General features: G+C 58.2%; 1 protein-coding gene across 2 annotated transcripts in view; it reads right to left on the reverse strand.

The window, feature by feature from the left end:
* Positions 1 to 22,831, reverse strand: part of KNDC1 (kinase non-catalytic C-lobe domain containing 1) — a 61,528-nt gene that overhangs the window by 14,222 nt on the left and 24,475 nt on the right. The window contains exons 7-22 of one of the 2 annotated variants that reach the window (XM_060033817.1): positions 21,818 to 21,932; positions 20,921 to 20,992; positions 20,767 to 20,852; positions 14,119 to 14,277; positions 13,478 to 13,555; positions 12,802 to 12,895; positions 12,422 to 12,544; positions 12,005 to 12,167; positions 11,211 to 11,935; positions 10,806 to 10,950; positions 9,821 to 9,921; positions 8,694 to 9,043; positions 3,456 to 3,485; positions 658 to 751; positions 491 to 588; positions 88 to 308 (exon numbers count right to left, since the gene is read on the reverse strand). In XM_060033817.1, the coding sequence (XP_059889800.1) occupies positions 88 to 308; positions 491 to 588; positions 658 to 751; positions 3,456 to 3,485; positions 8,694 to 9,043; positions 9,821 to 9,921; positions 10,806 to 10,950; positions 11,211 to 11,935; positions 12,005 to 12,167; positions 12,422 to 12,544; positions 12,802 to 12,895; positions 13,478 to 13,555; positions 14,119 to 14,277; positions 20,767 to 20,852; positions 20,921 to 20,992; positions 21,818 to 21,932 (2,654 nt within the window). The remainder of the gene's footprint in view (positions 1 to 87; positions 309 to 490; positions 589 to 657; positions 752 to 3,455; positions 3,486 to 8,693; positions 9,044 to 9,820; positions 9,922 to 10,805; positions 10,951 to 11,210; positions 11,936 to 12,004; positions 12,168 to 12,421; positions 12,545 to 12,801; positions 12,896 to 13,477; positions 13,556 to 14,118; positions 14,278 to 20,766; positions 20,853 to 20,920; positions 20,993 to 21,817; positions 21,933 to 22,831) is intronic. The other variant, XM_060033818.1, reaches the window with a different exon arrangement.

The raw sequence follows: 22,831 nt of genomic DNA on the forward strand, positions 1-22,831 counted from the left end.
CCCGCAGCGCGGGGCCTATTTGTTTCCTCCCTGCTTTTGTCTCCGAAGGCCTGGGGGGCACAGAGACGCCCTCCCTCCCCGCTGCACCTGGAATAGAGGTAGGCCATGAGCCCCAGCGGCGTGCCAGCCTGCAGGACGCGGGCCTTCCTCTGCCGGCCGCCACGCGGGCGCTTGCTGGCGTTGTAGAAGATGAGGGAAGAAGACTCGTCCAGGGGGCTGAAGTCCAGTGTGTCGCAGGGGGCGGCCGCGATGTTCACGATCACGGGCAGGGCGCAGGGCTCCAGGCCCCACCGCTCCGCGTACATGACCTGGGGCGCGAGTCAGCACTGTCGGGTTGACCTGCTGCCAGGTCACCCCGCCCCTGACCCGGGGGGCGGGGTGGCCTCTCGGCAGGGGGGTGTATGTTTTCACAGGGACCGATTTCCAAGGTTTTAGCGGGAGGAGGCCTGTGAGCGTCAGGCCTCTGGAGGGAGGGGAGCGGGGACCTTGCCTGTAGGTACTTCTTGACCAGCCCGAGGAACTGCACCTTGGACCTCATCTCTTCCAGCTGCGCCTTCAGTTTGGACAACATGGTCTTCACCTCCGAGCCTGAGGGCGGGCAGAGTCAGCCCAAAGCAGCCCCCAACCCCGGCCCCGGCCCACGTCCAGCGAGACTACCTTTGTTCCGCTTCTCCTTCTGTAAGAGCTTCTGGTAGAACTTGAGGGTTTTCCGGAAGTTTCTCTTCTCTATCATGAGCTGCTGCTCCAGCTCCTGGAGAGGAAAGAGCCATGAGCCCCAGGCGCCCACCCCTCGGTAGTTCAGGGGAAGCAGGTTTGCACGCAGGACCCCGACGCTGGCCGTCGGGAGAGAGAGGGATATCTGCGTCTGGTCAATGGAACCGGACATCCAGACAGGTTAGCAAATGTCTCAGTAAACTAATTGGGAAGAACCAGATGCGATGGACTCGCTTAAAAAACGAGGCCAAATGTGTGAGGCAGCGGTGTCAGCCTCCCCTAACGCCCCCAGGGGGCCTGCCCCCACCAGCCGCCCAGGAGGAAAGGTGGGCAGAGCGGGGTGGGGCGCGTCCACTGCCGGTGGGTCCGGGCCACGGAGGGCCTGCTTTCCACTGTTGGGGGCCGGGGGGCCTAGGTCCATGCCTCCTGTGCTTTCTCTGGCCCTGGGGACTGGCCTCCGGTGGGGTCTTCAGGGCAGGTCCACACAGCAGGCGGTGGCTGTCCTCATGGGCACGAGTGGTCCTGAGGCCTCTCTGTGGTCCCAGGCACACCCCCTGAGGTCCCCACCCCACGCTTGGCCTCTGCCCCTCAGGACCCCCGTTGCGGTGCAGCCCGAGCCTACCCCTGTGGGCCAGGGTGCCTCCCGAGCCCCCCATGCGCTCGGCCACCCTGCTTTGAACATGAGGTTTGGACACGCCCAGCATCGCAGACCCCACTTGACCCATCAAGTCCGTCCCCCCCGAGCCCACCGTGTAGGCCCCCTTGAGCCCCCGCTGCCCACTTGGTGCTTCCGTCCAGAAACCCAAAGACAGCGGGGGCTTCAGCCAGGCCAGGTCTCCACAAGGGAAGCGAGACCAAGACTTGCAGGCTGCAGGGGAGCCGAGGGCGCCCCAGTTCTGCTTCGTGTGCCCAGCACGACGGGTCCCAGCCCCTTGCTGCAGGGTCTGCGTGTTCTCCTCTCACATGGGGGGAGGGAAGCCCTGGGGGCCGGACTGCCCCCTTCAGGGGTGGGAGAGGAGCCCATGATTCTGGGGCAGGAGTGGGCTCTGGGAAGCCTTGGGGGTGCCTGTGAGCTGGCCCCTGGGTTCTGGTGGGTCTTCTGCTGGGACCTTGAGGCGGACAGGCCACAGACAGGGGCTGGGCTGGGGGCAGAGGCCAGGGGCTCGCTCAGACCCCTGGGGAGACCACTTGCTGTTAACACGAGGGTCAAGGTGACCCCCCGGGTCCTAGTCGGCCGTGCTTGGAGAAGCTCTACCCTGACAGCCGAGCATCTGGGCATTCGTTCTGGGGGGTCTGATCACACGCAGTCCAGACAAGGTTCCCCCATGCCATCGTCCCACAGCAATGGACTTAGCTTTGTCGAGAGCGTCTATTTCTGGACAGTTCTGTGGCACTTTTACTTAAACACCCGAATCCCTCCTGTCTGGTGGTTTCACTGAAAACCGGTGGTTCACGTGGTCGTCCTTGTCCACGTGCTAGTGTTTTAACGACGGTCGTAGGCAGCCCCACGGGGCCGGGGGGGCCTCCAGGCCAGGGCAGCTGGGGGGCAGGGGCCGTGCCTCGGGGCTCGGCAGTAGGCGAGGTGGCCCCGTGCCATCACCCTCTGCTGCCGGGCCTTGTCTCGGCGAGGCCCAAGGGTCTGCATGGCTCCCCCTCCCCCATGCCTGCTACGTGGTGGCCCTGGCTTCCCGAGGACGGTGGCGGGGACCCCGGGCTGTGTTCCAGGGCACAGCTCAGGTCCAGCCCTTCACACCCGGGCCGCTGCCCAGATGCTGACTTGAGAAAACTCCCCAGCAGGGGCTTGCGGGCATGGCGGGGGCCGCCGTCAGCGCCTCCGTCACCTTGGTTTATAAAGCGTGAAGTCTGTCAGGGCCACTTCTCTCATCACTGAACTGCAGACTGACTCTCAGAAAAGGACCGTTTTGACTGATTTTAAGGATAAATCTACACGAACCAAGATTCACAGGGCGGTTGGTGTTAGCTGGTGTCACCCTCATGGCCACAGCCCGGCAGGCCCACAGGCAGGCGTGGCCCCCAGGCCGAGGCAGCCTGGTGGGTCTAAATGAAATACTCAGAATCAGTTTGGTTTAGGTATTTCCTCCCGGCCTGACCCGACCAAGGGTTGTTCTCATAGAATTAAAAGAGCATCAGTTCACTGGACAAACAGATGAGGATGGTCTGAGGCACAGTTTGGGCCCAGCGGCTACTGGACTTAACGTGGCCCTGAGGCGGACAAATATGAAGAAGTAAACAAATAAAACAGGAAGGAAGTTGGAAGATGAGACGTCAGAGACCGAAAGGAAAGAACAGACATCAGTGCCATCCACCTAAGCGCTGGGAGCAAAGCCTGTGTTAGCTACAAGGCGAGCCGGGTGCTCTGACTGGCTCCCTTGGCCTGGGGGATGCCCACAGCGCTGGACACACAAAATCACGGCCAGGGCCATGGCTGCGCCCACACGCACGGCGGTGCCGGGTGGACAGACGCTGCTGTGTGGTCAGCGATGGGAGGAGCCGCCCGCTTGCCCTCCAGCTGCCCCGCCCACCCCAGCGCCTGGCCTGTTGTACGCGCACTCTCTTTTTGGGCAGCAAATGTGAAACATGTCCACTAGCTGTTTTATGCCTTTTGTGTTTTCTTGAGGCCCCTGTTTGAAAGAGACACAGCGGGTCTCAAAGAGAGTGTGGAACTGTGGCCGGGGTCACCCAACCCACCCGCGAGGCAGGGGAGGGCACAGGGCACTCACCTGCATGCACTCAGGTTCCAGGAGACACGCCTTCCCAGGTGAGCAGGAGAAAGGGAGAAACATGGTCACTGGACACCCTCCGGCGTTTCCCAGCCCACCTCACCCGCTCCGGATTGTCCCCCACGTGAGCCGCCCGCAGAGTGACGGTGGGACCCAGTGTGGGAGCCTTGTCCCAACCACGGGATCACGAGCAAATAAGAACAGATGCTGGCCCAGCAGATCTGGGACCTGAGCTGGTCTCAGCGTCCACCTTCAAGGACGATCGACGTGCGATGCGGGGGGGGGGCACCTGGGGCTCACCTGTGGGCATGTCTCCCTCCAGGGAGCAGCCACCCCAGGATAGCATGGGATCGAGGACAGGCCCCTCGGCCCTAACCGGGCACCTGCACAGTGGACCCACTGGCACCACCGTCCACGGCCCTGAACACGACACAGGCTGATGACGGGGCTGCCTGTCCACAGGGGTCCACAAGGATGTGATGCTGCCGGCGAGCGTGACCTGTGACATCAGAGGTTGTGACCTGTGATGCCAGAGGATGTAACTTTTGATGTCACAGGACATGACCCGTGCCTTCAGAGGACACACAGGGACCAGCCCCCCACCCCGCCCAGCACTGTCGAGAGGAGGCTGTGGGCAAGTCCGCGTGGAGCTGCCTCTGAAGGGGCCCCGTCCTCCCTGGGGCTGGTGGCTGCTCCGGGGGTATGTGGGCTCCCAGCCCTGCCACTCGCCAGCCCTGGTCAGCAGGGGTCCCGTCTTGTGGTCCAGCTGAGGTCAGGGTGACAACACAGTGCTTCTGGTGGGACGCTGTGGACACCTGGGCTCGGAGTTGGGGGGGAGCACGGGAAGCCCACCAGGGATCGGGGACCCCCAGCATCCCTTCCCTATTTAGATTCAGCTCCAGTGACGTCTGCAAGTTCATTTCACGCTCAAGTCCTCAGTGCTCACCCCTCCCTACTTTTTTGTTCCCGACTCATTAAACATGTTTTTATTTTGAAATTTCTTAATCGTGACAAAATATACATTACATAAACTTTGCCACTGAACCATTTCCCATCGTGCAGCTCAGTGGCATCAGGTACATTCATTCACACCACTGTGCAGCATCGCCACCACCATCTCCGGACGTTTTTCATCTTCCCAAACTGACACTCTGTCCCCATTGAGCACCAGCTCCCAGCCCCTGGTTGACTGACTATTCCAGGGACCTCCTGTAAGTGGAATCGTGTAGTATTTGTCCTTTTGAACCGGCTTATTTCCCTTAGAATAATGTGCTTGAGGTTTGTTGCTGCTGCAGCAAGCGCCCGAGTTTCCTTCTGCTTTAAGGCTGAACGATATCCTTGGTGTGGATGGACGGCACGTTGCGAATCCATTCTTCCATTCGTGCACACTTGGGGTGTTTCCACCTTTCGGCTGTTGTGAATAACGCTGCTATGAACACAGGTGCACAAATATCTATTTGAGTCCCTGCTTTCAATTCTTCTGGGTGTATATTCAGACGCTGAACGGCGGGCTTACGTGGGAATTCTATGGTTAAATTTTTTGAGGCGTTGCCACACTGTTTCCCACAGTGGCTGCACTATTTTACATTCCCACCAACGTGCACAGAGATTCTGATTTCTCCAAATCCTCACCGATGGCTGTTGTTTTCTGCTTTTTAAAAAAATCTTTTATTAATAGCCATCCTTTTTTTTTTTTTTGCGGTACGCGGGCCTCTCACTTGTGGCCTCTCCCGTTGCGGAGCACAGGCTCCGGACGCGCAGGCTCAGCGGCCATGGCTCACGGGCTCAGCCGCTCCGTGGCATGTGGGATCTTCCCGGACCGGGGCACGAACCCGTGTCCCCTGCATCGGCAGGCGGACTCTCAACCACTGCGCCACCAGGGAAGCCCAACAGCCCTCCTAATGGGTGTAAAGTGGTAGCTCACTGCGGTTCTGATTTGCTTTTCCCTGATGACCAATGGCGTTGAGCATCTTTTCATGCGTTTTTTGGCCATTCGTATATTTTCTTTGTACAAATCTATTCAAGTCCTTCACTTGTGTTTTAATCAAGTTGTTTGTTTTGTTATTGTTGAGTTCATCAGTTCTTCAAATATTCTTGATACTAGCCTCTTATCAGATAGATGGTTTACAAGTATTTTCTTCCATTCCATAGGCTGCCTTTTCACTCTGTTGATGGAGTCCTTTGATGCACAGAAGGCTTTAACTTTGAAGCCAATTTGTGTTTTACTTTTGTTGCCTGCGCTTTTGGCATCATATCCAAGAAAGCATTGCTAAACCCAACGTCATGAAGCTTTCCCTCATGTTTTCTTCTAAGAGTTTTATAGTTTTAGCTCTCATGTTTGGGTCTTTGGGTTTTTAGTTAATTTTTGTATATGGTGTAAGGTGCAGGTCCTGGTTCGGGGTTTTGCATGGGTTGTCCGGCTTTCCCCGCATCATTTATTGAAAAGACTGTCCTTCCTTGTTGAATGGTCACGGCACCCTCATGTGTGATAGTTTGTTCCCGGGCTCTCTGTTCTATTTCACTGGTCTCTACGTCTGTCTCTGTGCCTGTCCCACACTGCTTTGGTTACAGTAGCTTTGCAATAAGTTTTGAAATCAGAAGCGTGACTCCTCCAGCTTCGTTCCTTTTCACGATTATTTTGGCTGTTGGGGTCCCTTGGGATCCTGTATGAATCTTTAGGTGGGATTTCCTCTCTGTAAACAGGGCCGTCTCTCCCTCTTTCATTCGGCTGTCCGCATCGGCGTGGACACGTGGACGCGTGGACGCGTGGACGCATGGAAGCGTGGACGCACGGACGCGTGGACGCACGGAAGCGTGGACGCACGGACGCCCCACGCTGTGAGCCAGAGTCCAGTGCTGTGTTCTTGCTTTTACAGCTCCCGCCGCGGCCCCTGTGACGGCTGACACACCCTCTTCATTGTCTTGATCATTTCCTTACTTTCCGGCACCAGAGATGCTCCCGGCTCCTTTTTTTTTTTTTTTTTGTCCCAGTCCCAAGATCAGCCACTTCTCCAAGGAGCCCTGGTTCCTTTGATTGAGAACGGTATTAGAAACCAAGAACCAGGCACTAGGTGTACTCACTGCTGCTGGGGTGTCACTGCTTCCGGGCTCTCTCGGCTGACAGAACTAGGAGCTCTATGGGGGCACACTAGGCTGTCCCCCACCTCTTGTAACCACTTCACAGCAAACGCTGTGCCCATGGACCCCTTCATGCCAGCCGAGACCCCAGGCTCCTCAGAAGCCTTCAGTGTCAGAGCGGCTCCATTTTGGGAGGACCTGCTCCATACTCGGTTACGAGGGCTGCACTTGTTTTGGGGTTGTCGTGAGCGCTGCCCCGTCGCTGATGCTGCACTCTGGCCTCTCATCAGCCTTGCGAGTCCCTTAGCCGCCCCCCCGCCCCCCGCCTCCCCCACCTCCTCCTCTGTGACGGCAGGCGGAGGAGTAGCGCCCTGCCGCGCTGGCGCTCTCTGTGGAAGGCCACTGGGGACGGGACCACGACACTTAGTAACTTCGAGTGAGCTGCACTGTGCACAAATGCACAGCAAAGAAAGGGCACTGAAGTGGGAGGAAGGAGACCGGGGCTCATGGGTCGGTAAGGGGGCCGGGGGCCACCCTCTCCTGGTCAGAGCTCTGGACTCCGACACAGAGGCATCGGGCTTCCCCAACCTGGATACTGCACTGGTGGGCCAGGGTGTCTGGTGGACGTCTGCCGTGCCAGCTGTCCTCACCAGTCCCCATGGGAGGCCTGAGTCCTTGCAGCCCCCCCACTCCCCCAGTGCACGACGCCAAGCACATTCGGGGCCTGGCTTTAAGGAAACCCGGAGGGGGCAGCACGATTCCCAAGCACACAGGCCCGTGCCCGGTGCTCCAGGCCCGAGGCATGCAGGTCTCTTTCTAGCTTGGGACTGAGTAACCAAGCGAGAAGGTTCGGACGGTGCTGACATGAGTGGAGATGCAGCTCCTGGGGCTCACGGCTCGGAGGCTGCAGATGGTGAGGGTGGGGGCAGGAGTGGGACGCCAGGGCGCTGACAGCTCCCTCCTGTCTGCTACCCTGGGGCCCGGGCCCTGTGTGGCTGTGGCCCAAGTGGGAGCCCCTGGTCACGGGGGGAAGGATGCAGCCAGGTCAGGCCTGAGTTCTTGGCCACTCAGGAGTGGGGCTGCAGCCCAGGTCAGGGCTCCTGGTCACTGGGGGGCAGACCCCCAACGGCACGGGCAGCAACCTTGGGTGCAGAACTCTGTGGGGCTGCCCTGCACACGGGCTGGCCAGGCCCGGACACTCTCCAGCCTAGGGCGTCCCCTCGCCCTGCTGACCCGGGAGGAGCCCAGGCTGCCCCTGAGCCGGGCGGCACGCAGAGTGCGCTGCGCACCAGAGACGCCCCTGGGGCCTGGCCCGAGTTGACCGCCACGGGCCAGGTGCTTCTGTGCTGCTTTCCATCTTGTGGTGCTGCCTGAGGGCTGACCTTGATGCCCAAACCCAACTGTGGTCACCAGCGTGAGGTAACCTCCTGCCATGTGTCCCCTGGTGGCCAAGGAGCCAAAACAGAGGAAAGCCGCCTCCTTTCCCAGGCGGGGGTGGGGAACGCGTGCGGATGAGCACAGCCCCAGAGGACACGCAGGGAGGGGCCCAGCCACGTGCAGATGAGCACAGCCCCGGAGGACACGCAGGGAGGGGCCCAGCCACGTGCAGATGAGCACAGCCCCGGAGGACACGCAGGGAGGGGCCCAGCCACGTGCAGATGAGCACAGCCCCGGAGGACACGCAGGGAGGGGCCCAGCCACATGTGGATGAGCACAGCCCCGGGAGGACACGCAGGGAGGGGCCCAGCCACATGCAGATGAGCACAGCCCCGGGAGGACACGCAGGGAGGGCCCAGCCACATGCAGATGAGCACAGCCCCGGGAGGACACGCAGGGAGGGCCCAGCCACATGCAGATGAGCACAGCCCCGGAGGACACGCAGGGAGGGGCCCAGCCACGTGCAGATGAGCACAGCCCCGGAGGACACGCAGGGAGGGGCCCAGCCACATGCAGATGAGCACAGCCCCGGGAGGACACGCAGGGAGGGCCCAGCCAGCGTGGTGGCTGCTGGTGACGGACAGGCACCAGGGCTGGGAGACATGGGGGCCCTCCTGTCACCCGAGGTACTGGGAGCTCCAGCGTGAACCCGTCCTCACGCCCCACGGTGCCCTGGGGCCGAGCACCCTCCCTTCCAGTGGTGGACAGGAGCCTGGGACTCACCGGGCTCTGGGCATTGGCGGCGGGGCACCCGGCGGCCTTCTGCCTCGCCAGCTCCTTCACGTAGCAGTGCACGTCGGCGCTGAAGCAGTCGGCCTCGTAGAAGGCGCTGCACCAGCCGGGGCTGCAGCTCTGCAAGCCGCCTGGGCCTGGGCTCACGGATGGGCTGCCCTCTGGGGGCCGGGCTAGCCGTGCCACTGCCTCAGAGCCCCCAGCCAGGCCCCCGCCCTGCTGCCGGGCCTCTTCTGCCTGGGGCTGCTCCCTCCCAGCTGCTACCGACTTCTGAGGCCGAAACCCCACCTCAAAGTTGCTCCGCGAGAGCTCGTCTGAGTCCACGCTCGGCTTCTCCTTCGCTGGACAGAGGAAGGGGGGGCGGGTCACACGCGGCAACGTGGGTTCCCGGGGAAGAATCCGCCCCTGATTGCAGAGAGGCAACAGGTCCCTAGCAGGGGGCAGGAGGTCCCTAGCAGGGGGCAGGAGGCCCCTCGGGATGGCCAGGTGGCCCCACCTCCGCTCCAGAGGAGCTGCAAAGGGTCCTCAGGGTCGGGGTCCCTCGGTCCCCTCCCAAATGGGCTGCATGCAGGGCACATTTGTGGCAGAGACCCGAGGGAACTTTGAACTGTCCGTAAGCAGACAAAGCAGAGCGTCCCCCAGAAACCAAGGGTCCCAGCTGGTCGTGAGCTGTTCCCTGGGCATCTCCATTTTGCTTTCCAGTTTCCCAAGCGTGCACACGGTATGGGGGGGCTCTCACTGCCATCCTGTGTGTGACTGTAGTCACACAACCTAAAGGACATGGTCCCCAAAGCCAAGTCCCACTCAGACCAGATTTGGAGAAATTACAGTTTTCAGTTATCAGGGAGTCCTGGCTCTGCATCTAGGAAGACACGCCTTAGGGTCTTTAAATGGCGCGTTTCCAAGAAAGAATGCAGACCCCCCATCACCAAGCTGCTGGCCCTAGCCCTTGCCCTTGCTGCCCACCTGGTGGCCTGGGGAGAATGACCCCTTCGCAGTACAGACCCCCCAGAGGAGGACGGGCCCTGCCCTTGGGACCCTGGAGAGACACAGGGTAACCTGGCCCCAAGGGTGGAGAAGACCCAGCTGTGGAGGGTCTCAACCCACAGCCGTCTCACCCGCTCCGAGATGTGAAGGCCTTTTGCTGGACGGTGAGCATGTGCTCGGAGCGCTGGTCCCACCGCTGCCCTTGGGCTGTGGCCCAGCCTCCTCGGAAGTGCTGCCATCAGAACGGAGGACGCTGCAGGCTCCCCCGGGACCCTCCCACAGGCTTACTAGAGGCTTCCCCTGGGAGCGAAGCGGGGGTGTCGGTGACCGAGGCCCCCCCAGACCTCCAGGACGGCCTGGCCACAGGCCGCAGACGTCACAGACACGGGCCCTTTAGCAGACGACTTTCTGGGCGTCCGCCTCTTGGGGTCCTTCGACGGCTCCCCCAGTGATGTGAAAATGCGGGGCTTGCCTGGGGTGGAGAGCAGGGTGTGCGCCGCCCCTGGGTGGGGTTCTGGGGACCAGGAGGGGGCGGGGACGGGGCTGCCGTGAGCTCGGGCGTCAGGGCGTCAGGGCGCTGGACCACTCCAGGCACAGGTCCCGCCCACCCTGCAACATGGCCCTCTGCAGCCCTCGGGAAGGGCTGGGCCAGGCCTGGCACTGAGGCGCCCGGGGCGCGTCCTGTGAAGGGTGGGGCCCAAGGGTGGGGCAAGGGGCAGGAGAGGGAAGGTGCCTGCCCCCCTCCCTCCTGAGCTGTCACCTCATCTTCTACCGCCAGGAGGGGAGCTGGACGGGAGCGGGGTGTGGGGGGGCAGACGCTGGTCCCTGCAGGGGCCTCCCCGCAGCCAAACCCGGCCTCCGGGCTCCGTTGCTCTGCCTCCTGAGCTGGTCCCAGGGAGGCGGACGTGCCTTCCGCGCCCCGTGACCCCACAAGGCCCCCTCCTGCCAAGAGGAGCGCTTGCCTGAAGCAAGAGTTTTGGAAGCAGAGTGGGCCTCGGCCAGGAAAGAGGGGCCCAGCAGGTGGTCGCTCTGGGGAGGGCGACGAGTGGGACGCGGGGCAGGAGGACGGCCCTCGGGGCACAGCGGGGGTGGGAGGCCGCGAGGAGGGGCTCTTACTTCTCGGAGGGTGACGTCCTCCCGTTCACCACTCTGAAAAGGTTCTGCAGCAACCTCTCCCCCCAGTAGAGGTCACAGAACTTCTCCGATATGGCCCCACAGAAAGTGGCATAGGTGAGGTCTTTCAAGGCGTAAATATACTCCCCTGAGTTCGCAAGAAAAGCACGGGGGTGAGTTAAAACGTATGGGTGCTCTTCTGGGTTCCCCTGGTCTCGGGAGCTGGCGGGGGCGGAGAGCACGGCGGGGGGCGGGGTGCAGCTGGCTTCCTCTGCCGGCCGGCCCCTGGGGGCTCTGCCCTTTGTGCAGAGACGGGAGGATGGGGGGCCCTCCTGTGGTGACCTCCCCCAGCGCACGGCTCCCCCCGGGCCTGTCCCTGGTCCTTGGGCCCCCGTGGCCCCGTAGTACCCATGATCAGAGCCTCCAGCCCGTGGTCCAGGTAGCCGTCAAAGGCAAACTCTTCCTGGATGAGGCGTGTGGCCTCCTGCAGCGACGGGCAGGCTGTCCCCTGTGAGAGGGGCGAGGCATCCGCGCTGGACGGACAGAGCTTGTGGTCTGCTGGGCAGGGCCACTCCGGGTGACCTTCTGGGGCCCGGTCATCCCACTCCCTGACGGGGGCTCCCCCGGGGCCGTCGGGACTCCCTGTGGCCGGCGAGGGGCTCCGCGGGGCTGACGGGGGGCCCTCGGGCTCCTGGCCTGGGACCTGGGTGGCCCCGCCCCTGGGCGGCTTGTCTGGGTGGCAAGGACTGTGGGGGGCTGCGGTGGGCCCGGGGAGGCGGGGCTCAAGGCCTCCACAAGCAGCTGCAGTTGGGATGGGTTCCTTCAGCCCTCGCTCCGGGGGTGGCATCTGTGTTGTCGTGGGCGGGGCCGGGGACTTGGGCATCACCAGTGCAGCCCCTTCCAGCGGGCTGGCCGGGGCGGGGGCTGGGGGGCTGGGGCAGCCCTGGGCTGAGCCTCTTGGCGTCGACTCTCTGAGGGGCTCTGGGGAAGCGGGTGCTGGCCCGTCAGGCGTCTTCAGGCCAGTGGCCGCTCCATGGGTCTCAGGAGCCTGCTTCCCATCACCCTCCCCGTCCAGCCGGCCTCTCCTCTCCTCAGGCCCCTCAGCCGGCCCCGAGGTCAGGGCGAGCGTGTCCCTGCGAGCAGAGAGGAGAGAGTGTTCAGGGGGCCCGGCAGCCCGCCAGCCCCTGGGTGGGGACACTCACCTGGCGACACCAGCATTGGCAGCGAGGACGATGGGCCTGAAGTGAGTGGCCGGGGAGGCGAACGCCTCTGGCAGCAACGTGGCCCCTTGGAGGCAGGAGGGTTGGCCGGGCACCGGCCCCTGCACGGCCACCAGCCTGCTGTCACTGCTGATCTGCAGGAAGCCTGGAGACAAACATGGGGTGAGCAGGGTGGGTGCCGGCCTTAGTGGGTGCTGGCCTTAGTGGGTGCCGGCCTTAGTGGGGTGCTGACTTGAAGGGCCCAGGAAGGCTCAGGGGCACTGGGAGGAAGGGAGACTCCAGGGAGAGGCCTGAGGGAGGGGCCTGGAGTCCAGGGCTGCCCCGAGCAGGCAGGGAGGGGGTGCGGTGCTCGGTGGGGGGCTGGAGTGACGGAAAAGGCCAGAAGACCCAGCCACAGACCGGAGGCTTGGACGGGCCCGTGGGGAAGGGTCTTCGTAGGTGCCACTGAGGCGCAGACAGGGCAAGACAAGAGCTGGGTCATCAGTGCGGGGTGCGGAGGTGGAGGCGAGTCGCCTGCTACGGCTGCTGGTGAGACAGGAGGGCTGACTTGAGCGAGGCCTGAGAGGCCGGGGCCAGAGGGGCCGGTGGGAGCCCAGAGCAGGGCAGCCGGGGGCCAGCTGCGGGCACGCTGCCTGCGGTCTCAGCCACGTCCGGAGGTGGCGTCCACTTGGGGCTGGATTCCCGGAGGCAGCCTCTGGGGGGATGGCAGCAGGGGCGCGGTGCGGGGCGAGGGGCCTGCAGGGCAGGGGCGGTGGGGACAGGCCGGTCCCGGGGCCCACCTGAGCCGGGCCTGGGCGCAGCTGCTGTGCTGGGGCTCAGTTCAGCCACCAAGAAGGCGTTTTGCAGACCGATGGTCTCTTCCTCCTGGCGAACCTGGGGCAGAAGGACACGGACAGCTCCCGGTTGAGACGGGCGCAAGGCCCCGGGGGTGCAGAGCAGAGCCCCGCGGCGCGAGCCCCCCACCTGTGCTGACTCGCAGGCCTGTTTCTCTGGAGCGGGAGCCCCTGGGGCGTGGGGCTGCCCAGTGCAGCCGGGTTCCGGTGGGTTTCCGGGGCATGGGAAGACCGCCAGAACCCACACTCCCCAGAGTTGCTGTGTGCTCCCGTCTGCATCCGAGGGACCCTGTCACTGCCCGACGGGGCCCTGGCCGGTCAGCATGGCAGGACGCCGACAGGCACTGAGTGTCCCTCGGCGGGACCCCCAGGGTGCGCCCCCGCCCACACGTGCCAGGGGTCAACAGAGACCAGGTGTGAGCCTGCGGGAGGGGCTGCTCTGTAGGCTCGTTGGCGGTGAAGGAGCCAAGGAAAGTCACGTCGGGAGGATGAAGGGTGACCTGCCTTCCGCCCTAGAGTCTCCACGCATCTATTCAGTAAACACGGAAGAGCAAGGAGCCTCACCTCTGCGGCCCCAGGGTAGGACAAAGGGCCTGCGGGGTCTCCGCGGTGCCCAGCTTACCGTGCAGGTCGATGCCCTCAGGTGGGCTAGGATCTTTCTGCTGTCCATGCCTCTGTGCAGGAGGTAACCGCTGCAGGTCTGAAAGCAAAGCACAGGCCCGCGTCCAGCACGCCTGGGGCACCGGCCCGCTTCACTCCCTCAGCGGAGCCCGTTGGAGCGTGCGGTGGCAGCCAGGCGGCCCGGGGGCTTCTCTCCGGGGGACCCCGTGGCACCCCTTCTTGGGCAGAGCCACGTGCACCCCAGCCTCAGGGGCCTGGGCTGAAATTCAGAGTCTCTAGCTGTCCTTCCTGGCTGTCCTGAGCTGGGAAGCCACGGAGCGACGGGGCTCCCCCTGACCCAGCCTGGAGGACCCTCGGAGGAGTGCGGGCAAGTCGGGCATGTGGGGGATGCGCTGCAGGGGGTCAGGGGTCAGCGCTCGGGTCCAGGACATCCCCAGCCACTCTCCGGCCGGTGGATGCACTGGAGACACAGGACCATCTGGGGGGAAGGCCGGCATCGAGCAGCAGAGACGCCTCACCGCCCGTCCACAAATGAAGCCATGTCCTCCCCTGTCCAACAGCACTGACCTGCCCCAGAAACGAGAACCCGTGTCCCGGGCCCTGGACCTTGAGCTGGGCCCCCCCCCACCGCGGCCCAGTTACCTCGATGGCCTCGGCCGCGGACGGCCGCTCCTGGGCGCTGCGTCTGGCCATGTGCAGGAGGAGCGTCTTGAGCCTGCGTGGCAGGGCCAGTTTGTGGTCTCGGGGGATGCTGAACTTGGCTGCTGTCCACAGGATCGCGGCCACGCAGTACACAGACGCCTGGGTGGAGGAGGGGAGACAGCCGGCTGGCTCAGCAGACCTGCCCCCGCTCGGGCCCCGCCAAGGGCGCACCAGGCACCGTCCCCCAGGGCTGGGAGCTTCCGCAGACCCTGAGCCAGAACCCGGGGGCCTGGCCTGGGAATATGCATGGTTACCAAGTACCCACAGGCCTGTAAGTCTCAGTGTGACGAGGAAGACCTGGTGCCCCGGCTGGACCTCCCCAGCTCTCTCTCCACGAGGGCAAAGGTGGCACCTCAGGGAGCCCGAGGCCAGGAGTCCCCCAGAAACCGTGCTATGCTGCTAAATGGCTAAGGACAGGCTCTCTGAACAGAAACCCAGGCCTCTTGGTACACAAAGAGGTTTATTCTAAAACGTGCTGATAGAAAGGATGCGTCGCACGCACTTGAGAATAATAATGAAAAGGGCGGTGCTCTTCCCTGTGAGTTCCAGAGTCAACTGCTTCTCCCTGAACGCCTTCCCCGATTTTCACCCTCTACCCTTGCATCTGCAGCCGACCTGTGACCAACACGTGGTTCCGATGTACACGTGGCCGATACCTTCGTTTCTCTCGAAAAGTAAGAGAAAGTGAAACCAGAGACACAGCTGACATCTGTGCTGAGTCAGGTAACAGTGGCTGAATCCCCAAAGGAGTATTTCCCAGAGCTTTTGTACAGACCTGACACACTTTTCAGTTTAATTGTGTTGTTCATGTTTCCTCCATTACGTCAAGTCTAGTCAATTGACAAAACAACGAATCAAGCCCTGAGTTCAGCATTTGCTGATTTCCACGGTGTGAAGACTCCCGTGTGGCCAGCTCCAAGCTGCCATGGTGGTGCCAGTGAGCCGGGCAGGGGGAGAGATGGGCCCTTCCTCTAGGGCTCCTGCCCAGGCAACAGTCAACTAGAGCAAATCATGAGGAAGTTCTCAGTTTTGAGTATTTATCAACCTTTAAAAAAATTAAGCTTTTTACTTGGAGGTAACTGTAGATTCACATAGTTGTAGGAAGTAATCCAGTGGGACCCCGTGTGCCTTCCACCCAGCTCCCCACCGCAGTGACATCTTACAAGGCTGTAGCGTGGTATCACAACCTGCCCCCTGGCGTGGACGCCGGGAGATGCAGGACATTTCCGTCACCAGGATCCGTCCTGTCCCCTCCCAACTTAGTCGCCGGCAACTGCTCATCTGTTCTCCACTTCTTAATTTCATCATTTCACGTAAATGGAGTCCTACGATATGCGGCCTTTCGGGGCGCCTTTCTCTCTCAGCCCCATCAACTGGTGGTCGCCTCGTCAACACTCCGTTCCCCTCACCGCTGCTGCCGCTCTGCGGTGTGGACGCGCCACCCGCTGAAAGACATCTGAGTTGTTTCCAGGCTGTAGCTACTGCAAATAAAATTGCCACAAACATTCGTGTCCAGGACTTTGTGTGAACATAAGTTTCATTTCTCCAGGAAAAATGTCTTATGAGTGCAATTTCTGGGTTGTATGGTCATTGCATGTTTAGTTTTGTAGGAAACCAGCAAACTGTCTTCCTAAGGGCTGCACCGTCTTGCATCCCCCTCGGCAGTGTCACTCCACACCCTCGCTAGCATCTGGTACTGTCAGTGTTTTGGACGTTAGCCTTTCTAGTAAGTGTGTAGTGGTGGCTCATGGTTTTAAGTTGCGGTTCCCAAATGCCGTATGAAATAGAATACCTTCACGTGCTCACTTGCCATCTGACACCTTCTCTGGTGAGGTGTCTGTTCAGATCTTTTGCCCACTTTTTAATTGGGTTATTTGCTTTCTTACTGTGCACTTCTGAGAGCTTTTGGCATATTTGGGATACAAGTCCTTTATCAGATACGTGTTTTGCAAATAGTTCTCCCATCTGTGGCTTGTCTTCTCATTCTCTTAACTGTGTCTTTTACAGAGCACAGCATTAAAATCAAGCATTTAATCTGAATGAAATCTAACATCGAGTGTTTCTTTCATAGATCATGCTTTCGGTGTGGTATCTGAAGACTCACTGCCTAGATTTTCTCCTGTTATTTTCTAGAAGTTTTATAGCTTTGAATTTCCTTTTAGGCCTATGTTCCATTTTGAGTTAACTTTTATGAAAGTGCACCAAGGTCTCTGTAAAGGTTTTTTTTGGCCTGTGGCTGTCCCGTTGTTACAGCACCGCTTGTTGAGCAGACCGTCCTTTCTCCTCTGCCAAAGACCAGTTAATTGTATTTGTGTGGGTTTATTTCTGGGCTACTTTGTTCCATTTATTTTTTGTCTTTTCTTTTGCCGAAACCACACTTGATTACTGTGGCTTACGGTAAGTTTTAGAGCTGGGTAGTGTCAGTCCTCTGACTTTGTTCTTCTCCTTCAATATTGTGTTGGCTATGCTGGGTCTTTTGCCTCTACATAAAAACCTAAGAATCAGTTCGTTGATACCAACAAAATAACTTGCTGGGATTTTCACTGAAATTGCATTGAATCTATAGATCAAATTGGGAAGAACTGACATCTTAATAATATTGAGTCTTCCAATCCATGAACATGGACTATCTCTCCATTTATTTAGATCATTTTCAGTTTCTTTCATCAGAATTTTACAGTTTTCCTCATATGAATCTTATACACATTTTCCTAAATTTTATACATAAGTAATTTTTTTGGTGCTAACGTAAATGGTATTTTTAAAAAAATAATTAATTAATCATTTTTTAAATGGCTGTGTCTGGTCTTAGTTGTGGCACGCGGGATCTTTCATTTCTGTGCGTGGGCTTCTTGCTAGTTGTGGTGTGCGGTTTTTCCTCTCTAGTTGTGGCGCACAGGCTCCAGGGCACGTGGGCTCTGTAGTTTGCAGCACGCAGTCTCTAGTTGAGGTGCGCGAGCTTAGTAGTTGTGGCGCGCGGGATTAGTTGCCCCGGGGTATGTGGGATCTTAGTTCCCCGACCAGGGATCGAACTTGTGTCCCCTGCATTGGAAGGCGGATTCTTAACCACTGCGCCACCAGGGAAGCCCTGGTATTGTATTTTTAATTTCAAATTCCAATTGTTCATTGCTGGTAAACAGGAAAGCAATTGACATTTGTATTTTAATCTTCTACCTGCAATCTTGCTACAACTGCTTATTAGTTCCAGGAGATTTCTGTTGATTCTTTGGGATTTCCTACTTAGGCAGTCATGTCACCTGTAAACAAAGACAGTCTTATTTCTTCCTTCTCAATCTACATCCATTTTCTTTTCTTGTCTTATTGCATTAGCTAGAACTTCCAGTACGATGTTGAATAGGAGTGATGAGAGGAGACATTCTTGCCTTTTTCCCAATCTTAGGGGGAAAGCATCTAGTTTCTCACCATTACTTATGCTACCTGTTGGCTTTTTTGTAGATATTCTTTATCAAGTTGAGGAAATTTCCCTCTTTTCCTTGTTTGCTAAGAGTTTTTATTATGAATGGGTGCTAAATTTTGTCAAAAGCTTAGCATCTATTGTTATGATTTTTCTTCTTTAGTCCATGTGATGTATTACACTGACTCTCAATTGTTGAGTCAGCCAGCCATACATGGAATAAATGCCACTTGGCCAGTTTTAAATTTTGATGAAGTTCAATTTATCCATTTTTCCTTTTGTGGAAAACTTTATGGATAGTGCTTTTGGTGTCAAGTCTAAAAGCTCTTTGCCTAGCCCTCCATTCCTAAGATTTTCTTTGATATATCTTTTTCAGCAGGCTTTTGTGGTCTTCAGCATATAAATTCTGTACGTGCTTTGTTAGATTCACATCTAAGTATCTCATTTTTGGGGGAGTGATTGTAAATGTACTGTGTTTTTAATTTTGGTGTCCACATGTTCATTTCTAGTATATAGAAATACAATTGATTTTTGAATGTTTATCTTATATCCTGTGACCTTTCAAAACTCAATTCTAAGTTCTGGGAGGCTTTTTTCGAGATTCTTTGGAATTGCTTGGAATTTTCTATGTCGACAGTTACGTCGTCTGCAAACAGTATTATTTCTTCCTTCCTGGCCTTTATGCTTTTTACCTGCTTTTCTTGCCTTATTGTAGTGGCTAGAACTTCCAGTACAATGTTGAATAGGGTGGTGAGAGTGGGCATCCTTGCTTTGTTCTTGATCTTAGGGGGAAAGCATTTAGTCTTTCCACTAAGTATGATGTTAACTGTACAGTTTTTTTGGTAGATGATCTTTATTAAGTTGAGGAAGTTTCTTCTATTTCTATTTTTCTGAGTTTTTTTTTAATAGATGGGTGTTAAATTTTGTCAAATGCTTTTTCTGCATCAGTTAATGTGATCATGGGATTTTTCTTCTTTAGTTGGTTAATATGTTGGACTACACTGATTGGTTTTCAAATACTGAACCAGCCTTATGTCCCTGGAATAACCCCCACTTGTTTATGGTGTATAATTGTTTTTATATCTTAGTGAATTCTATTTGCATATATTTTGTCAAGGATTTTTGCCTTTATATTCATGAGGGATATTGACCTATATACATATTTTTTGTACTATCTTTGTCTGGTTTTGGTATCGGGGTAATATTAGGCTTCATCAAATGGATTGGGAAGTGTTCACTTCTGTTTTCTGGAAAAGACTGTGTAGAATTGGTATTAATTCTTCTTTAAACATTTGGTATACCACCCTAGTGAAAACGTCTTGGCCTAGAGATTTATTTTTGAGAGTTTAAAAATGACAAATTCAGGGCTTCCCTGGTGACGCAGTGGTTGAGAGTCCGCCTGCCAATGCAGGGGATGCGGGTTTGTGCCCCGGTCCGGGAAGATCCCACATGCCGCAGAGCGGCTGGGCCCGTGAGCCATGGCTGCTGAGCCTGCGCGTCCGGAGCCTGTGCTCCGCGACGGGAGAGGCCACAACAGTGAGAGGCCCATGTACCGCAAAAAAAAAAATTACAAATTCAATCTCCTCAACAGTTATGGAGCTATTCAAAGGCCTGTTTCATCTTGGGTGAGTTGTAGTTTATATTTTTAAAGATTTGGTCCATTTCATCTGTCATTGAATTTTATGTGTGGGGAGCTGTCTGTGGTATTCCATCACCCTTTTGGTGTCTGCAGGGTCCATTTCATCTAAGTCATTGGTTTCATGTGTGGGGAGTTGTCTGTGGTGTCCATCACCCTTTTGGTGTCTGCAGGGTCTGCAGGGATGTCCATCACCCTTTTGGTGTCTGCAGGGTCTGCAGGGATGTCCATCACCCTTTTGGTGTCTGCAGGGTCTGCAGGGGAGTTGTCTGTGGTATTCCATCACCCTTTTGGTGTCTGCAGGGTCCATTTCATCTAAGTCATTGATTTTACGTGTGGGGAGTTGTCTGTGGTGTTCCATCACCCTTTTGGCGTCTGCAGGGTCTGCAGGGATGTCCCCTGAGTCATTCCTGACATCGGCAATTTGTGTCTTCCTTCTCTTCTTGCTTTGTCAGTTTTGCTAGAAGTTTGTTAATATTATTCGTCTCTTCCAGGAGCCAGCCCTTCATTTCACTGGTTTTCTCTACTGTTTTTCTGTTTTCACTTCACTGAGTCCTGCTCTCAGCTTCACTGTTCCCTTCCTTCTGCTTTGGGTCTATTTCACTCTTCTTTTGAGGTGGGTGCTTAGATTACTGAGTTGAGGCTTTGCCTCTCCTTAGTTTTCAGCATACGAGTCCTGTACATGCTTTGTTAGACTTACATCTAAGTATTTCATTTTTAGCGATTTTCTTTGTTTTTGAGGGGAGGTTGCCTCGTTACCACTGGGTGATGGTGAAAGTCCCAGCTCTTCCTGAGGCCTCCTCTGACTCACACTCCCACCCCGGGAGGGGCACGTCTCACTGATGGGCAGGGGTCCTGGGCACAGGCTGGATGCTCAGCCTTTTCCGACAGCACCTGGCCTGGGCGGGCCGCCCTCCCTTTGTCCTACTGCTCCAGCTCCAGCATGCGGGCTTCCGCTGGGCTTCTGCTGTGTCCGCTGGTGTTTCCCAGATGTGCTTCCTCATCCTCCACGTGTGAGGCAGGAAGGACACCCAGGACTCTTAGGACCGTCGCCCCCCGGGGCCCAGGGCCCTGGCCTTTCTGTCCTCACACGCCAGCTTTCAGAACGGCGTGCTTTGTTGGGGGGCAGGGAACTTACGTCTCCCCCACGTTCCCGAAAGCGGAAGTTCTACCTTGGTTCTGAATATAATTTACTTGATTTTAAGTCTGTACAATTGAATTTTTAATAACGCTGTGTTTGATAAGCATCTGGCAAACATCCCTGAAAGTTCAGCTGTGGGGTCTTGTGAGCACTGCCCGGAGCTGAAGTCCAGGCTCAGATGACACCCCGTCACCCTCCGGGAGGCCCCTGCAGAGCTGGGCTCTGGATGCGGGGGCTGCGTTGGGGGGGTCGCCTTGACCCTGCTGAGTCCTGATGCTCGGCCCATCCTCTCCCCACCCCTCCCCCTCTCAGGCTCTCTGGACGGGGCACCACGGAGCGTGGGCACCACGGAGCGGGGCAGGGGGCCACGGGAAGGGGTGGGGGGGGCCCAGGTACCTTCTCAGTCGTCAGCTTTTGCTCTGCGACCTCGGGAGCCAGAAAGAACGAGTTGTAAGCACCTGAGACAGAAAACCCCAAACCCACTGAGCTTGCCTTCAGCCTTGGCTGTCGGAACCAGAGCGCAGCCCCCCGGGGGGGCCCGCTTACGCACCGCTGGCGGGAGGTGGCCCGAAAAGCACGGTTCCATCCTCGGCCACCAGCACGGAGTCCAGACACAGGTAGGCTGCAAGGGAAGGCGAGGGTCAGGGCGGCTGTAGACTCACTGGGGGACCTGATCCCCCTCAGGGCCGGCAGAGCCACGGTCGTGGGGCAGCCCCCTCTCTCAGCCACCCCACGGGCTCCCAAGCCACCCAGGGAGTGCGGGGATGCTGGGGCCCTCGCTGGACACAGCACAGGGGCCAAGTGCTGGCTCCCCTTCCCAGAAGCCTGGGCGACAGGCCACGGAAGGGCCATCTGAGCCAGCCCTGGGGCACAGGAGCTGCGGGAAGAGGAGGGGGACAGAGGGACGTGACCCACCCGCCGAGCGCGGCCCTGGGAGGGGTCCCAGGGGAGGCTGGGTGCCAGCGCTTCATACCCACAGGCCTGAGGCTCACAGAACCCGAGGGAGGCCAGAGAGCAGCGCCCCTGCCCTGCTAGGACCACCGTGGGGCCGGAGGCTGGTCCCTCTGCCTGGTAGGGCTGAGCTTCAGGGGTCACAAACGAGTCTAACGTCCGAGGGCCACCCCCCCCCCCCCGCCCCAGCCAACCTTCGTCTCCTTGGGGACAGCGTCGCCCCTGCTGAGAGGGTGTGGCCCAGGGCCACCACACAGCTTCCGCCCCTCCTCAGCAGGAGGAGGCCCACGTTTGAAGATGCCCTCTGACCCCCTTGGTCCTGAGACCAGAGTAGATACCCCCAGGCCGCCCCCGGCTCACAGGGTGGACACTGCCACCCAGCCCCAGGCTGTCCACACAGCCCACACGCGCGACAGAGGCCACGTGTGGCCCTGGGTCCTGGCCCGGACATGCTGGGGGTCGGTGGGCTGGACGAGGACCCATGGGAGGACGTCACCTGGGTGCTGGCCGTGCGTCCGCAGGGTGCTGAGGCATGCGTGGGACAGAGCCCAGAGCTCGTACTCCTTGAAGGGCCGGCCCAGCTTAGACAGGAGGTCCTGCAGGGAGACGCCCTGAGGGGGGCAGGGGGAGGAGCCACATTCAGTGTGTGGGCACCTCAGACGGATGCATGGAGGAAGACGACAGGGCAGGGACCACCTCAAACACGTGGGGTTTGCCCCACACAGCACACTCCTGGCATGATGGGCTGGGAGAGTCCCCACGTCAGCACAACAGGTGCTGGGGGTGCACGTGGAGAAACCAGCACCTGTGCACGGCAGGTGGGATCGTAAAACGGTGCAACGACGTGGAAAACAGCAGAGGCTCCTCAAAGAATCAGACGTAGAATTACCATCTGACCCAGCAATTCCACTTAAAAGCAGGGTCTTGAAGACGTATTTGCACACCCATGTTCAAATCAGCATGACTCACGAGAGCTAACATGTGGAAGCAACCCAAGCGCCATTGGCAGATGGATGGATAAGCATCACGTGGTCCGTCCATAAGATGGACACTATTCAGCCTTAAAAAGGAAGGGAATTCTGCCACAGCTACAACATAGACGAAGCCTGAGGACACTGTGGTCCGTGAGGTAAGCTAGTCAAAAGGGGACAAACATTGTATGATTTCTCTTCTATCAAAGACTGAGAGCAGTCACACCCGTAGAGACAGAAAGTAGATGAGCGGTTATCAGGGCCGGGGCAGGGATGGCGGGTAAGTGTTTAATGCGGACATAGTTTCAGTCTGGGATGATGACAAAGTTCCAGGGATGGATGCCGGTCATGATTGCACAACAGCGTGAATGTGCCTAACGCCACTGTCCCGTACGCTTGAAATGGTTAAGATGGTAAATTTATGCTATGGCTTCCCCTTCCCTCGTACTGCCCCCCCCCCCACCACAGATTAAAGTCCCAGAGTCAGAAGAATGAGTTCAGCTGGAAGGCAGTTCTCTGCTTTGCGGCCACGGGAAGAG

The sequence above is a fragment of the Delphinus delphis genome, chromosome 16 (assembly GCF_949987515.2).
Source record: "Delphinus delphis chromosome 16, mDelDel1.2, whole genome shotgun sequence".
Classification (NCBI taxonomy): domain Eukaryota; kingdom Metazoa; phylum Chordata; class Mammalia; order Artiodactyla; family Delphinidae; genus Delphinus; species Delphinus delphis.